The following is a 15,997-nucleotide window of genomic DNA, read 5'->3' as shown; positions in this document are numbered from 1 at the left end:
GTGTGTGTGTGTGTGTGTGTGTATTATGTGAGACCACAGGGTTGTTTGTTGGGGGTCGGGGTGGGGTTGGTGAATAGGGAGGGATATTAGTGGGGTTTAAATGTGAAATACTGATTCATTGTATATGTGTTGGTTTTTTCTTTGTGATATATATGAATCAATAAAAATTGTTAATCACTGTTGAGCCGAGGAGGGCGGGGCCGGGCTGGAATGAGACACACCCGGTCCCCAATCAGCCTGATGGGGCGCGCGAGGGATAAAGGCGGCCGGGGACGACAGTTCGAGAGAGAGAGAATTACAGACAGCTGTGCTGTGTTTTTGGTTTTGTGTTTTTGGTTGTGTGTTTTTGGTTAATAAATTATTATTTAAGTTGTCAAGCCGGTTCTCACCTCCTCCTTTCCACTGAACCCCCTTACAATCACAAAAAACAAAAAAAAACAAAAAAAAAAAAACAATTAAATCAATACTAATCCTGCAAGCTTGTACCAGATAACATGTATGTAGTTTATTTAATTAAAATGTGTTTTCTCCTGGAGGATGTCATATTTGGAGTAGTGGCTCATTTGCAATACATTGTTAAAACCTTCCCTGTCAGATGTTAAAAGGATATTCAGCAGATTTTTTCATGACATTTATGATTTAGAGTATATTAGATTGGTAACACCTTACAATAAGGTTGCATTGTTGTATTTTTAACATTAATTAATGCATTAGGTATCATAAACAATTAATATATTTTTTACATAATTTATTAATATTTGTTAATGTTAGTTAATAAAAATAATTTTTTTCATTGTTAATTCATTTCAGTTCATAGTGCATTAACTAATGATATCTAATACATCTTTTTATTTGAAAAATGTATTAGTATATGTTGAAAAAAAAAAACATTAACCAAGATTAATAAATTATGTAAAAGAATTGTTTATTGTTAGTTCATGTTAACTAATGGAACCTTATTGTAAAAGTGTGTAGAAAGGTTCTAATTTTGTGGGCAATGGAGGAGTCAGGAGACAACGAAGCAGGTCAAAGGTCAGTCTTTTAATCGTCAGCTTCCACACAAAATTGATGGTAACCATCAAAATACACAGTTCATAAATAAATGAAAAAGAACTCTCTCTCTCTGTTCGTCTGGTGTGCTGTCTGGCCACTGTCTCTCTCCCCCTCTGATGCTTTGGTGTGCCTTTTAAATCTCCCTCTGCCATCACTATAATGAGAGACAGGTCTTAGAGATAATTATGAGCCAGGTGACGAGCCTTACCGCTCTCCCTCTCCCGCAGACCGACACATGACCATGCCCCCCATGCCACAAAGTGTTACCATTAGATCCATTTAAATCCATTCTTTTTGGATGTTTAACACAAATATAAGGTGATTCAAACGAAACCTGACAAGGAAATGTCCTGGTGATATTTGACCCCAAATAAAAAATAAATAAATACATATTTTTTATAAAGACAAAGAAGCCTACATTTAGGACCATTTTAAGCTTGTTTTATGTGACATTATTTTCAGGACATTTAAACACATGTAGCCCCCTATTCTCATTATCACAGCATGTCCGGAATTTTTCCATTGTTTTCAGTAATGATTCTCATTACTGTAACACTCATTTTTTTACTGTATTACAGTAAAAAGATGCTGCTATAAAATTATTATTATTATTATTATTATTATTATTATTTTATAAAATCAGTGAAAATGAAAGACAGTACTAAGGGAATACTAAACTCAGCAAAAAAAGAAACATCCTTTTTTCAGGACACTGTATTTTAAAGATATATATATTTTTAAATCCAAATAACTTTACAGATCTTTATTGTACAGGGTTTAAACAATGTTTTCCATGCTTGTTCAATGAACCATAAACAATTAATGAATATGCACCTGTGGAACGGTCGTTAAGACACTAACAGCTTACAGATGGTAGGTAATTAAGGTCACAGTTATAAAAACTTAGGACACTAAAGAGACCTTTCTACTGACTCTGAAAAACACCAAAAGAAAGATGCCCAGGGTCCCTGATCATCTGCGTGAACGTGCTTTAGGCATGCTGCATGGAGGCATGAGGACTACAGATGTGGCCAGGGCAATAAATTGCAATGTCCGTACTGTGCACAGGGAGACAGGAAGGATAGCTGATCTTCCTCGCAGTGGCAGACCACGTGTAGCAACACCTGCACAGGATCGGTACATCCGAATATCACACCTGCGTGACAGGTACAGGATGGCAACATCAACTGCCCGAGTTACACCAGGAATGCACAATCCCTCCATCAGTACTCAGACTGTCCGCAATAGGCTGAGAGAGGCTGGACTGAGGACTTGTAGGCCAGACAGGACTGGCAAAAAGTGCTCATCACTGACGAGTCGTGGTTTTGTCTCACCAGGGGTGATGGTCGGACTCACGTTTATCATCGAAGGAATGAGCATTACACCAAGGTCTGTACTCTGGAGCGGGATCAATTTGGAGGTGGAGGGGCCGTCATGGTCTGGGGGGGTGTGTCACAGCATCATCAGACTGAGCTTGTTGTCATTGCAGGCAATCTCAACGCTGTGCGTTACAGGGAAGACATCCTCCTCCCTCACGTGGTACCCTTCCTGCAGGCTCATCCTGACATAACCCTCCAGCATGACAATGCCACCAGCCATACTGCTCGTTCTGTGCATGATTTCTGCAAGACAGGAATGTCAGTGTTCTGCCATGGCCAGCGAAGAGCCCGGATCTCAATCCCATTGAGCACGTCTGGGACCTGTTGGATTGGAGGGTGAGGGCTAGGGCCATTCCCCCCAGAACTGTCCGGGAACTTGCAAGTGCGTTGGTGAAAGAGTCGGGTAACGTCTCACAGCAAGAACTGGCATATCTGGTGCAGTCCATGAGGAGGAGATGCACTGCGATACTTAATGCAGCTGGTGGCCACACCAGATACTGACTGTTACTGACCCCCCCCCCCCCGCCTTTGTTCAGGGACACATTATTTAATTTCTGTTAGTCACATGTCTATGAATCTTGTTCAGTTTATGTCTTAGTTGTTGAATCTTTTTATGTTCATACAAATATTTACACATGTTAAGTTTGCTGAAAATAAAAGCAGTTGAAAGTGAGAGGACATTTCTTTTTTTGCTGAGTTTAGTATAATGTATAAATACTTCACAATTTAAATAATACTTTCCCCCCCACATTGCATTAATTCTAGGCACTTTTAGCGGTGGACAGGGGTCAGCATGGGTACTCTGACCGGTCTGGAGCTACGCAGCCCCATACGCTGCAAGCTGCGATGCACTGTGTGTTCTGATACCTTTCTATCATGGCCAGCATTACGTTTTTCAGCAATTTGTGCTACAGTAGCTCTTCTGTGGGATCAGACCAGATGGCTAGCCTTCACTCCCCACGCACATCAGTGAGCCTTGGGCACCCATGACCCTGTCGCCGGTTCACCAGTTGTCCTTCCTTGGACCACTTTTGGTAGGTAATAACCACTGCATACCGGGAACACCCCACAAGACCTGCCGTTTTGGAGATGCTCTGACCCAGTCATCTAGCCATCACAATTTGGCGCTTGTCAAAGTCGCTCAGATCCTTATGCTTGCCCATTTTTCCAGCTTCCAATACAAGAAATTCAAGAACTGACTGTTCACATGCTGCCTAATATATCCCACCCCTTGACAGGTGCCATTGCAATGAGATAATCAATGTTATTCACTTCACCTGTCAGTGGTTTTAATGTTGTGGCTGATCAGTGTAAAGACAATAAAGACACATTCATAAGAAGTTGATAGTGTAAATGGGCCATATGCAATGAATAAGAAGAATAAAAAAAATTACCCCTTCTTTTGTGCATTAACTGCCTCCTTGATGAATGTCAGGCATATTTCTACGACAGTGACTTTTATACGCATGGAAAATGTGATTCCCGTCAGAATTTGGATGTAGGCTTCGTTAAATTATAGAGAATGTAAATATATTAATAATTTTCATCTACTGACACACAAATCATGGCTAGTATTAACAGTGATTGTATCGACATGCACTTCTACCGATTAATTTGGAAAAATTAACTTGATTTATTGAAACACACAAAAAAAATAAATACAAAAATCAAAAATATTTCTAAATTCAAATTACACTTCAAATGAAACAAAAATATAATCAAAATAACGAAGTGGTCAAAAAAAAAAAAAAAAAAAATCATACCAAATCCAAACGTTTAACCCTCTCCAACTTTTGCAGTGACTTAAAAATCACTCTGTGACAACAGATAGCAAGACACCAATACAAATTCAATCATAAATACAACTGTAAATATAAACATAATAATAATTAAAAAATAATCCATGATCTATAGATAGTGTAACACAAATAGAATACATTTTTGTTTCATAAAATGGCGATTGTCAGGGACATAATTTAACGTTATTTAAATTTAATAATCATAATTTAGAGTTTGGACATGAACTTTATTACCACCTACTGGTGAAATCTCCAAACTGCAAATGCAAGAACTGAGTTTAGACTTTGCACTGAAAACAGACCTGCTTTTGAAACATCTTAGTGCAATGACCTATTTCTCAGAAAAATAGCAAATTGCGCTTTGCGACACTTCATTAATGTAAAATACACCCACAGTTTGCGTGCATACACTCACAACAGCGCAAACACTCCCTCCCACACCCACTTGCGCTTTGTGCTAGCATGAAAATTGTGCTTAGAATTAGCGTTCTCACAAAAATTGGTTAAGACGTAGCACATGGTTGTTGCACTTAGCACTGCACTTTGCACGCTCAAGAAAATGGAGCCCATTTTCTCAACAGGTTTCATGAGAATCACCCTATAATGCCCGAGAAGGTCACTATGCATTCCAGATGATGTGCTCTTTCAGAGTTGTCTTGAGGGTGTGTTTACTGGGTATTCAGTCAATCTCCTGCATGGCTGTACCTCTTCTCACAGGGCTGGATTGGAGGACACATATGCATACATCTCCAGAGTGAGGAAACATGCAGGTAGAATCACTCTGGACCCCAAACACCTTGTCCACTCCCTCTTTGAACTGTTGCCCTCTGGCCGGCTTTACAGAGCAGTGAGTACCAGGACATCCAGGCACAAGAACAGTTTTTACCCTCAGGCCATTTACCACATGAACAATTAAACTGCCTCAGGACTCCCCCATAGTGCAATAATGTAAATACATATCTCATGTACATATGTAAATTCACATATTTAATTCAATAACTGTACATACCCCTACCATGCACATATATTACCACTTGCACATGTACATACGCCATTCTGTTATATGTCCTATTATTTGTATGTCTATTTATACTCTTACCTTGTTTTATATTCTGTGTCTCACTGTAATGTTTTGTGTGCACTTGTTTCTCGTATCACCCCAACAAATTCCTTGTGTACGTGTGAACGCTTGGCAATAAAGCTCATTCTGATTCTGATTATTGTCACACTTTTTATTGCATTAGACACAAAACATCAAACCATCTGACTTCAAATCAAATCATGCTAGACCTTTTATCAGAACTAACTACACTTTCCTCTGCCCCCCCCCCCCCCCCTTTTTTTTTTTTTTTTTTTTTTTTTTTTTTTTTGCAACAACTGGTAACCAAGTGACCACCTTTTTTAGTCTAGAGTGATTTTTTTTTAGTGCGGAAATTGCATTACCCATATTTGTCCACTAGGTATTGCCATTTGTCTAGTTAAGTAATAAACTCTGGAAAAATTGATGTAGTTTGGTTGATCCTGGGAACTCTGGGGATGATTACTACAATAAATGAGAAACATCAGATACTCCCTGAAAGTTTTATTTTAAAAGCTTACAAAATATGAATTTACTCTGTCTCTCTCACACACACATACAGAAATTCGTTTCCATTTCCTTAAAGATACTTTCCTAAACTTTATAAAGAGTTCAAATGTAGTGTATTCTAAGTACATACATCATATGTGTGAGTTTAACTTGCTGGTCTCACGGCAGTGAATTTCACGCGTGCGGTTCATTGTTACTTTGTTCACACACACACACACACACACACATACACACACACACACACACACACACACACACACACACAGAGTATGTTGGTACAGCTATCATTATGAGGACTCTCCATAGACATAATTATTTTTATACTGTACAAATTATAGATTATAGATTATATCCCCTAACCCTAACCTTACCCCTAAACCTAACCCTCACAAACAAAAAATAAATAAATAAATAAAAAACTCTCTGCATTTTTACAGTTTCAATAAAACATCGTGTAGTATGTTTTTATTTTATTTATTTTTTTACGATTTAAATTATGGGGACACTAGAAATGTCCTCATTAACCACATTTATAGCATAATACCCTTGTAATTACCAGTTTGTAACCTAAAAAAAAAAGTCCTCGTATAAATACCCCCCCCCCCCCCACACACACACACACACACACACACATACTCACACAGAGCGAGTCCCGTCCCTTCAGTTCAGTGGGCGTGGTGTGTGTGTGTGAGTGGGAAAACAAACAGCAGACACCCAACAGCACTTCCTACATCACCGTACAACTCAAGCGTTTACCCCATCTCATCTCGCGTCAGCCGTTTCCCGATGCGTGTAGTGTTTACAGTGAGTTCCCGTTGAACGCAGAGTACGCGCCGCGCGCTGCTCGCATCATCACTAAATGACACCCCGGACCGCTGCAGCAAAGTGCGCTTTACATCCAAATTACAGCTTCACACGCGTTTAACCCAGATGGAAAGGCATCATCTAAGGAGTTCAGAGTGATATTACTGCGGTGATTTATTTATTTTTTTCTTCGGAAAATGAGTGGAGGGGAAATCATCTGTCAAGGGTGGCTGAGAAAGTCACCACCCGAGAAAAAACTGCGGAGATATGTAAGTGTTTTAACGCAATCTTAAAACTGTTGAATCTTTGCGTATTTCATATTTCTTAACAAAATACAAAATATCTTAGACATAAAATGGTGTTGTGTGAGGGGCTAAGCCAATTGCCATCATATTTGAAAACAATGCCGATGTTTTTACCTGAAAGCATCCCACTTTAGCTTTATTCACCTTGAAACATTGTTTTGGCCAACAAATATTTGAATGTAATATTACAGTAAAAATGTATATATATATATATATATATATATATATATATATATATATATATATATATATATGCTTTTTAAAGCTAAATTTAAGCAGTAAAACCATTATAAAATACAAAACAACTAATGAAAACGGCTAAATGTAAAAGGCACGCTTTTTTTTTTTTTTTTTTTTTATAAAAATAAAAATAATAATAATAATAAAAAGTCCTAGCTATATCAAAAGATATTGAGTGAGGGGCTAAGCCAGTTGCCAGCATGTTTTAAAACAATGCCAATGTTTTAATCTGAAAGTGTCCCACTTTACCTGTAATTCACCCTAAAACATTGTTTCGGCCAACAAATATTGTAATTCATGTAATTACAGATATATATATATATATATATATATAAAAAACCCTGCTTTTTAAAGGCTTTTCAGCTACAGCCAATTTAAGCAGTAAAACCATTGTAATATTCAAAACAATTCATGAAACAGCCAAAATGTAGAAGGCATGTATGGAAATAGGTAAAGTGGGACACTTAAGTTTTTGAATTCATTATTTCTTCATAAAAAATGTAAAAAAAATCTTAGCAATTTAAAATAGTAGTGTGTGAGGGGCTAAGCCATTTGCCATCATATTTTAAAACAATGACAAATTATCAGAAAGTGTCCCACTTTACCTGTATTCATCCTATGAAACCATTGTTTTGGACAACAAAAACTGGAATAAATTACAGATAAATGCCAAATTATCCTCCCAGGATCTATCATTTGGTTATATACTGTATATAGCAATATATCAGTTTGTCACTCAGGGCTGTAGCTAGTGGGGTTAAAAGTGGTAATGATGCTAGGGGCCCAAAGGGGCCCACAACAAATTCAAAACTGTATTTTTTAATAGGTAAGGGCAATATTCAGTCAGGGGGCCTCGAATTCCTTGCTAAGGCCCTGCTGTCACTGCTTTTTGGCCCCACCTTAGCAGGTGCGACCCATTTTGCCCCAGCATCCCTCCTCTCCTCACTACTGTAAAAGAGTAGAACATGCACCGTCACCATCATTAAAACACACAACTACACGTCTATTATTCAGAATGACCACCATTAATACCTGTTTTATAATAAAATTAAAAGAGTATCATAATCTGGATTTAATTGAACTAAAGAAGCTGTGCACAATGGGGTTTTAAGATACCACAGAGACGCTGTCTGTCTCATAATTCTGTTTTGGACAGCTGTCTACACAACTGTCCTTATAAGAGGGCAGAAACTGTTTACTGCCCCTCTTTCATCCCATATTGGCTTGTTAGGAGCCAGTTGCTGCATTATTGTAAACTGTGGACCACTGTTGGACGTGTGGCTCTTTATCCCCACATCCTGCTTTGGTGCCTGAATGTTGGGGACTATTGCTTTCCGGTTTGCCAGGCCAGATAATACATCCTGCACAAAAGCTGGGGAAGGCCCTCAGTGTTAGATCTCATAAATACATCTGTCTCATGTTTATCTACAGTGTTGCATTACAGGACTTCTCCATCCTCCTACCTAACTTTGCCATGATGTCATCTCTCTAGTTCTCGTACTATTTCCCTCTCTCTCTCAGTTTCATTGGGAGAGTCCATATCTGTGTGTCCTCAGATGCACACTGCTAGGTCATTTCCTTATTGTCTTCCATATAAAAGCAGCCCTGTCTTACGTGGAGATGCACAGGAACTGCTCATGTCAAAATAACTGGAAAAGCAGACACATGTTTACCTTATAACTGAAGGTCAATGCTCCTTGAGGTCTTGCATCCAAAACCGTTCTGCCCACACAATATAAGACCAAAAAATCCAGATAGGAAGTAGAACATACAGCAGTCATTCACTATCCTGTGGGACAGCACACTGAGCGCTGATTTACCTGCTGGAGAAAACAGCTGGTTTAGGTAAAGATGTTTTGCTGATCAAACTGGTTTTACTCTAGTTGATCTGGTTGCTGGCAGGTTTCCCAGCCTGACCAGCTGACAGGTGACTAAAACCCCTCTAAAAGCTGCAAAATAAACTAGCCTAATCATCGTGGCCAGGCTGGGAAACAAACGAATGAACAAAGGCTGGTTTAAGATGGTTTTCTCTGAAGTGATTGGTTTGTATTCTGATCCTGATGCTATATCTAGAGAGCAGGGTGTCTGATGTAAGTACTATGCATACATAATCCAATTTTAGGAATAAAATTAGGCACACACAACATTGTTGAAATCAAGTGAACAATTATTTTACACAGTGGGTCTGTTCCAAAACTTAGTGAGCTGCCTTGTTGTCTCCTGACTACATAGGCAGCTGTCTTCTACAGCAGCATCCTTACTGAAATGACGCCTCATAAGCAGGGGTGTAGATTCCAGGGGGGCTGGGGGGGAGGTAACCCCCCTCACGCCCCACCGAAAGCGAACCACATTATAGCACGAGGAGGTTACCCCATGTGACTCTACCCTCCCTAGCAACCAGTCCAATTTGGTTGCTTAGGAGACCTGGCTGGAGACACTCAGCACGCCCTGGATTCGAACTCGCGACTCCAGGGGTGGTAGTCAGCATCTTTACTCGCTGAGCTATCCAGGCCCCCAAGTTCATAAGCTTTGATGACAGGTGTCAGACAAACAGTGTGGCCAAATAATTTTCCACATTAACACGCAGTAATTTTCACTCACATTTACTCGCATGCTAGAGACCTGTTTTTACATTTTTGCATGATGTTTGATTTCAGCAGATGAGCTCAACTTTGCTAACAGTGTCAGATGTGACATAAAAATGCAGCTTAAGCAGACCAGGCAATTGCACAGATACTTACCCACAATGCTCGAAGTCAGCCGGCAATTCTGCGCAAATCCAAGCACAGAAACGAATGCTATTCTTGCAGACCGTGATGAGGGGGGAGTTTTCAAGTTATGCAGTTATATCATATCTAGCAAACCCATCTCAATCGGTAAGCCATTTATTCAGTATGTATGATTAATATAACATGTAAAAAACATGTACAAATAAAACATGTTTATTATAAGGGAGTTGTTTTACAAAGATAATTGTGTTAAATATACATATTATCAAAATACCTTGTGTGAATGTTATCTATGCATTAGAGAGGGGGTACGCGAAAGGATGCTGAATGTTTGGAGGGGTACGCCATTGTAAAATGTTTGGGAACCACTGCTCTAATGAGCATAATTACGCACTGCACACACACACATTTTGGGTAGAATAGTCGGTTTTGTGTCATATTAAACTGTTATTTATCGATACTTTTCAGTATTCAATGGATTATAAGAATATTTGTAATCTAAATTTCTCTAGCTTCATCCGCCATCTTGGATTTATTTTTCCGCCGAGCTCATCATCATGGTGCATTCTGGGATCGTCTACCTGGGGAAAGATACATACAATGCTACCTTAGAATTTGGCCAAAACGAGATATCTTAAGAGGCAGCATAATTAAGATACCTACCTTTTGGAACAGCCTTCGCATCAGCATCACCCCTATAATGTCTTAAAATGCTGCCTCTGGAGGATGCTCACTAGGTTTTGAAACAGACCCAGTATTTACTCAATTTACTACAAGCATTTTAAACAGAAAATCAGTTGACACAAGGAGGAGCTAACACTTCTGTTAATTAATAGACTGATGGACTGATATATCAGCCATGTCTGTCTTGTATGTGGGAAGACAGGACCCAAAAGCAGAGGAATACAGTCAATAGGATTTATTGATGAAACACAAAATGTTAATAACTGAAAGGCGCTTCCAGCGAGGAAGTGACAAATGACCGCTAGTACTACAGATACATGAGCAGCTCTAACTGCACAAGAGAGGAATGTTAGACAAGACAGCTAACACCACGGTCACAGTAACACCACAATACACCACAGTAGACAATGATCCGACATTGGACGTGACACATTCGGGGGTTTAAATAAGAGAAACAAACAAGGGGCAGATGTCACTCGCAGCTGACTGTCGTAATGACGTTCCCATGGAAATGCTGATTCAGCATGCCAGCGACACCTTAACACATGAGGACAAAACGTAAACACCCTTTGACAAAACAGACAAGGAACGATGATGATGACTGTGATAACCACCACCTGACCCGTGCACCCACACAAAGCACAAACACAAAACACAAGACAGACAGGAGACGATGATGTCACGATCCACCACAGGCAAACACACAACCTGGCAAGGTGCCATGACCGTGACATCACCAGAGGGCCCACGGCGGAAACTCGTGTACTGCGATAACCACCACCGGACCCGTGCCCACACAAAGCACAAATACGAAAAACACAAAGGTGGGCAGATACTGCCATGGTCCAGTCAGGTAGAACCTCAACCTGACAAGGTGACCATGACAATGACAATTAATCTTTAATTTAAAAAAAATTTTTTTTTATTGGTGTTGCTTTTAATAAACCGATATATTGGCAAGTACAGTTAATCGGCCCAGCATGATCTTGTGAAAATTATGTGACTGTGGCAACATTTGCGAAATGATATTTTGTGGCTCCTTATAAATATTGTAGCAGTTCTGAGGTTAAATGTCCACTGTGTGGTGCTAAAAGCAAATGAAATGTTCTCCCAAAGAGATGAGGGTTTTGAGAGTAATGCTCTATTGAATTTTAAATCAACAAAACCTACCTCCTTACCCTAAACCTTAATCCTAAAGCTAATTGATAGCATTATAAAAAGCAAATGTGAGCTGAAAAAATGATGAGGTTTTTAAGGTTAATACTGTATTGTGTTTGAAATCAACAAAACCTATCTCCCTACCCTCAACCTAAACCTAACCAATAGTGAGATGAAAAACGCAACCATAATTTTGTGGTGGTTCCTTGACACTTTCTTCTCAGGTCTCGACTTGTGCACCCTTCTGGACTCATAACCTGTTCCTTTGCATCGCAAGTGCAACACTCTATCAATTGAGCAGCTGCGCAATTTAATCACGTTCGAACAAGGTTGTGAATGTAGTTGGTTATGTAATGCAAACGTTAAAATGTATCGCCTTACAAGTTATGCACTATAGTAAAAGTGTTTTACAGAAAACACTCAATCACAAGCAGTTGTAAAGCACAACAGTGGTCTTGAGGTCTTGCATCCAAAAATGTTTTCCTCACATAAATAAAAGAGCAAAGAAGTCAGGTAAGGAAGTTGAAAATTCAGCAGACATGCACTAATCAGCTGGACAGCACACGGACAGCCTGTACTGAGAGAACTAGTTGTCCCATTGAAAAATTCCTTCCACTTAAACAGGCTGCTGCTGGACAATGACGGCCATTTAGCAGACTGAATTGCTGTCATCTGACATACATTACTGACATCCTAATGCTGAGAGATATTTTAAGCAGCTGTAGATTTTAGGATTCTTCAAGCAAGGTGTTTTCAGGTGAAAGAAATGTTGCTGCCTCAATGTTGGCTTGCAAATGTTTGGCATTGCATAGTTTTGGCTGGCTAATACCTGATTGGTTTAACTCATCCTTTCACATTTTATTGGATTGGAATTGAGTACTACTGAATGCTGAAGCAAATGCATTTCAGAACAAGAATGTGACTGATGACTACTAATTTGTATCATTGTAAGTCTTCAGTAAAGGTTTCATAGAAGCATTAATTGCTAATTCTGTTCATGTTCATTGTATAATTTTCCCCCCTCATTTTTTCATTTTTTGTTTTTTGTTCTTCAACCTTTTCTATTTAAATTCAACTCATTTCAAGGAAATAAAACTAATAACTCAAATTATCAGTAATAATATGCCAGTTTTCCATGTGATTCCCATGGGGTTCAGGTGTTTTTAAAGTAGTGCAGGTAAGTACACGTTTTGGAAGGTATCTCCTTAACGTCAATCCTGTCATGTAAATGATATTCAAATACACAAGGCAAACACCCTGGGCAGTTACAGCTTTTGTTGCAACAGTTGAGAACTGACGTAGTAAGTGTGCTGATGCTTTTGTTGACCTTTTTGGGAGAGTAGTCTGTATTTACCCTCATGTTTTTATACTACTTTCCCATCTTTATTTAATTATTTATATAATTTATATATTTGTAATAAAAGGATGACTGAGATAAAATAATAATAATAAAAAAAAGTTATATTTTGCATAAATAAACATAAGCATGTTGTTAGGACCATTAGATTATTATGATTATTTTATTTTATTTTTTATTTTTTTAAATTTGCATTGTAATTTGTTGCATTTATGACAATTAAAGGAATGTTCTGGGTTCAATACAAGTTAAGCTCAATCAACAGCATTTGTGGCATAATGTTGATTACCACAAATAAATTATTTAGACTCAATCCTCCTTTTCTTTAAAAAAAAAAAGCAAAAATTGAGGCTACAGGGAGGCACTTACAATGGAAGTGAATGGGGACAATGAAAGTGAATGTGGCCAATTTTTGGAGCGTTAAACACAGAAATGTGAAGCTTATAATTTATATTATATTAACATGAATTCTTCTGTTAAAACTTGTGCATTATTTGAGTTGTACGGATGTTTAAATTGTCATTTTTACAGTCATTTTAGGGTTTGTTGACATTACATCGTCATGGTAACAAAGTTGTAAAATTGGCTGTAACTTTACACAGAAAAGTTTGTAAGCAATTTTATCATGCTAAAATAATGTTTACACATATCCTTCATGTCTTGTGGCTATAATTTTGAAACACTAAGTATTTTAACGTTCAAAAATTGCCCCATTCATTTCCATTGTAAGTGCCTCACTGTAACCTCGATTTTTGCTTTTTTTTCAAGAAAAGGTGAAACGAGTTGAAATGAATTTTTGTGATAATTAACATTATGCCACAAATGCTGTCGAATGAGCTTAACTTGTATTGAACAGGAACGTTTCTTTAAGCACATTTTCCCCTAAAATTCTCATTACCGCAATGCCCCGGACAGTTTACTTTTTTCTTTTTTTTGCTATTATCATTATTCTCAACAGTGAAACTCATTAGATGATCATTACTGTAATATTGTTTATTAATTTATTTAAAAAAATAAAAAAATAAAGGTAATACAACAAATACTACCATGGTGTATGCATATTTAATTATTTATAAATTTCATTACGGTAATGAGATTTAGGGGGTCCTAAAATAAGCTTTATTTCCTTTGAGCAAAATGTTATATTTTTTTCCTTTTGATTTTGAGGTGAAAAACGTCTTAGACATGTTCTTGACAGGCTTCATGCTATTCACTCAAACACTTTAAATCAGGGGCGGATTTAGGCATGGGCGACATGGGCAGCCACCCGGGGGGGACAGACAAGTGGGTGCCCTGAACTCCACCAGCCATCTCATATCCAACCCAACCCCCCATCATCATATTTAGGCTTTAAAAATTGCTTCCATCATCAGTTTATGAGCAGAAATAGAAATACTTTACTGTGTGTGTTTGTATGTGTAACATGAACAGCACTGGCAGTAGTTGGTACCACCCACTCTCCTGGTTCTGATCTGACATCACCTCCCAAACATGTCTGTTTGCATAATCCATCGCTACATTCCTGTATGATCATATCGAGGGAAGGTGGCTGAGGCATGTTCTATTCCTGCTGTGAACTTCCTCACTTCCCTGTTTTGTAGTCTGTTTGTAGTCTGGAAAGTGTAAAAAAGACTTAATATATCATATTTTATTTAGCTTTTTTGATAAATGTATGTTGTTTTAAGGATATTTTGATATTTTCGTTGGAAAACAAGACCAAAAAAATAAATGAAAAATAAAAAATAAAATTTAGTAAGAAAATTAGTTTGTGCAGTGCAGGGGCAGTTGTTTTCCAGAGCAGGCGAACAGACAGAAATCAGAGTCCCTGTGTCAGCTGCCGCCCATGCTGTTGTTTTGCAGAGGGGCACTGGGAAGTCCTAGCCCTTCAAGGTCAGCACTGAACACCTCCCAGTTCCTGCTTTGACAGACAAACCAATGCTCAAACAGACATTCTCCTTGTTCCACATCATCTGGCATATATTGAATTTGCTCTACCAAAATTACAGACAGCTGGATGTCCTTTTGAGGACTGAAAGACACTGAACTAAATGTGTTAGCTACAGGCTTGGGGTTACGGGTCTATATAGATTACTATTCCATGCTTTGCATTTCACTGTAATGTTTGGAATTAGTGGTACTTGCTAAGATTTAAACAAAACCCCTTAACCCTAAGTATTAAAGTTTGAAGCGCAACTCATCCCGCACCACTGGTATTATGGACATGAATGATGCCTCAAATCATTCAGCTTGTTGTGGAGTGGTGAACTATTTGTTTTCTAATCACTAGAACGATTTTAGTTTAGTGGACTATGAAAAGGGCAAACAATCTCATGGACTTGGGACCCGAGACATATCTAGGGACCAGAATAGAGCAGAGTTGTCAGGTTCCCATTTAATTTAAAATCCCATTATTTATGCCATTATTTTTATGCCATAGGTGAATACATTTTTTTAACAATAACCAATAATCCTTTAAAGATCCCTACCGTGTGTTCCAAAGTTGTTAATTGATGGTATATGCTTCTGTTGAGCCATTAGTCCACGTTATTTCCACTTTTTTTTCCATCTTAGAAGAATTCCTCATTCAGAACTACACTACCCATGTTGCTGAAGAGAAAACTTTTACCAATCAGAAAATTGTGTCCAACAAAGTGTGGCAGACATGCTCTGCAGTGACTGCCCACTCCCATGACGCAATCGAATCGGTCTTCCAACACTCTCAAACTACTTATGTATAAATTTGCAAATATCTGAATATTTTGCAATAAAATTAAAATACATTGTTTCTATACAGTCAACAATTTTATACATATAGTTTTATATTTTTCTAACGCTTTTGATTGGATTTTGACAATTACAATGCTTCATGGAATTGTAGTTCATGCCCTCATGAAAGATATT

The 15,997-nt window shown here is 38.2% G+C and overlaps 1 protein-coding gene across 1 annotated transcript in view; it reads left to right on the top strand.

Annotated features, from left to right (window-relative positions):
- Positions 1–6,526: 6,526 nt before the first annotated feature.
- LOC127430197 (GRB2-associated-binding protein 2-like) overlaps positions 6,527–15,997 on the top strand; it is a 141,472-nt gene continuing 132,001 nt past the window's right edge. The window contains exon 1 of the mRNA XM_051679774.1: positions 6,527–6,892. Coding sequence (XP_051535734.1) covers positions 6,821–6,892 — 72 coding nt within the window. The 5' untranslated portion in view covers positions 6,527–6,820. The remainder of the gene's footprint in view (positions 6,893–15,997) is intronic.

Source organism: Myxocyprinus asiaticus, chromosome 39, assembly GCF_019703515.2.
Source record: "Myxocyprinus asiaticus isolate MX2 ecotype Aquarium Trade chromosome 39, UBuf_Myxa_2, whole genome shotgun sequence".
NCBI classification, from domain to species: domain Eukaryota; kingdom Metazoa; phylum Chordata; class Actinopteri; order Cypriniformes; family Catostomidae; genus Myxocyprinus; species Myxocyprinus asiaticus.
This window is presented reverse-complemented; position numbering and strand designations above follow the sequence as displayed.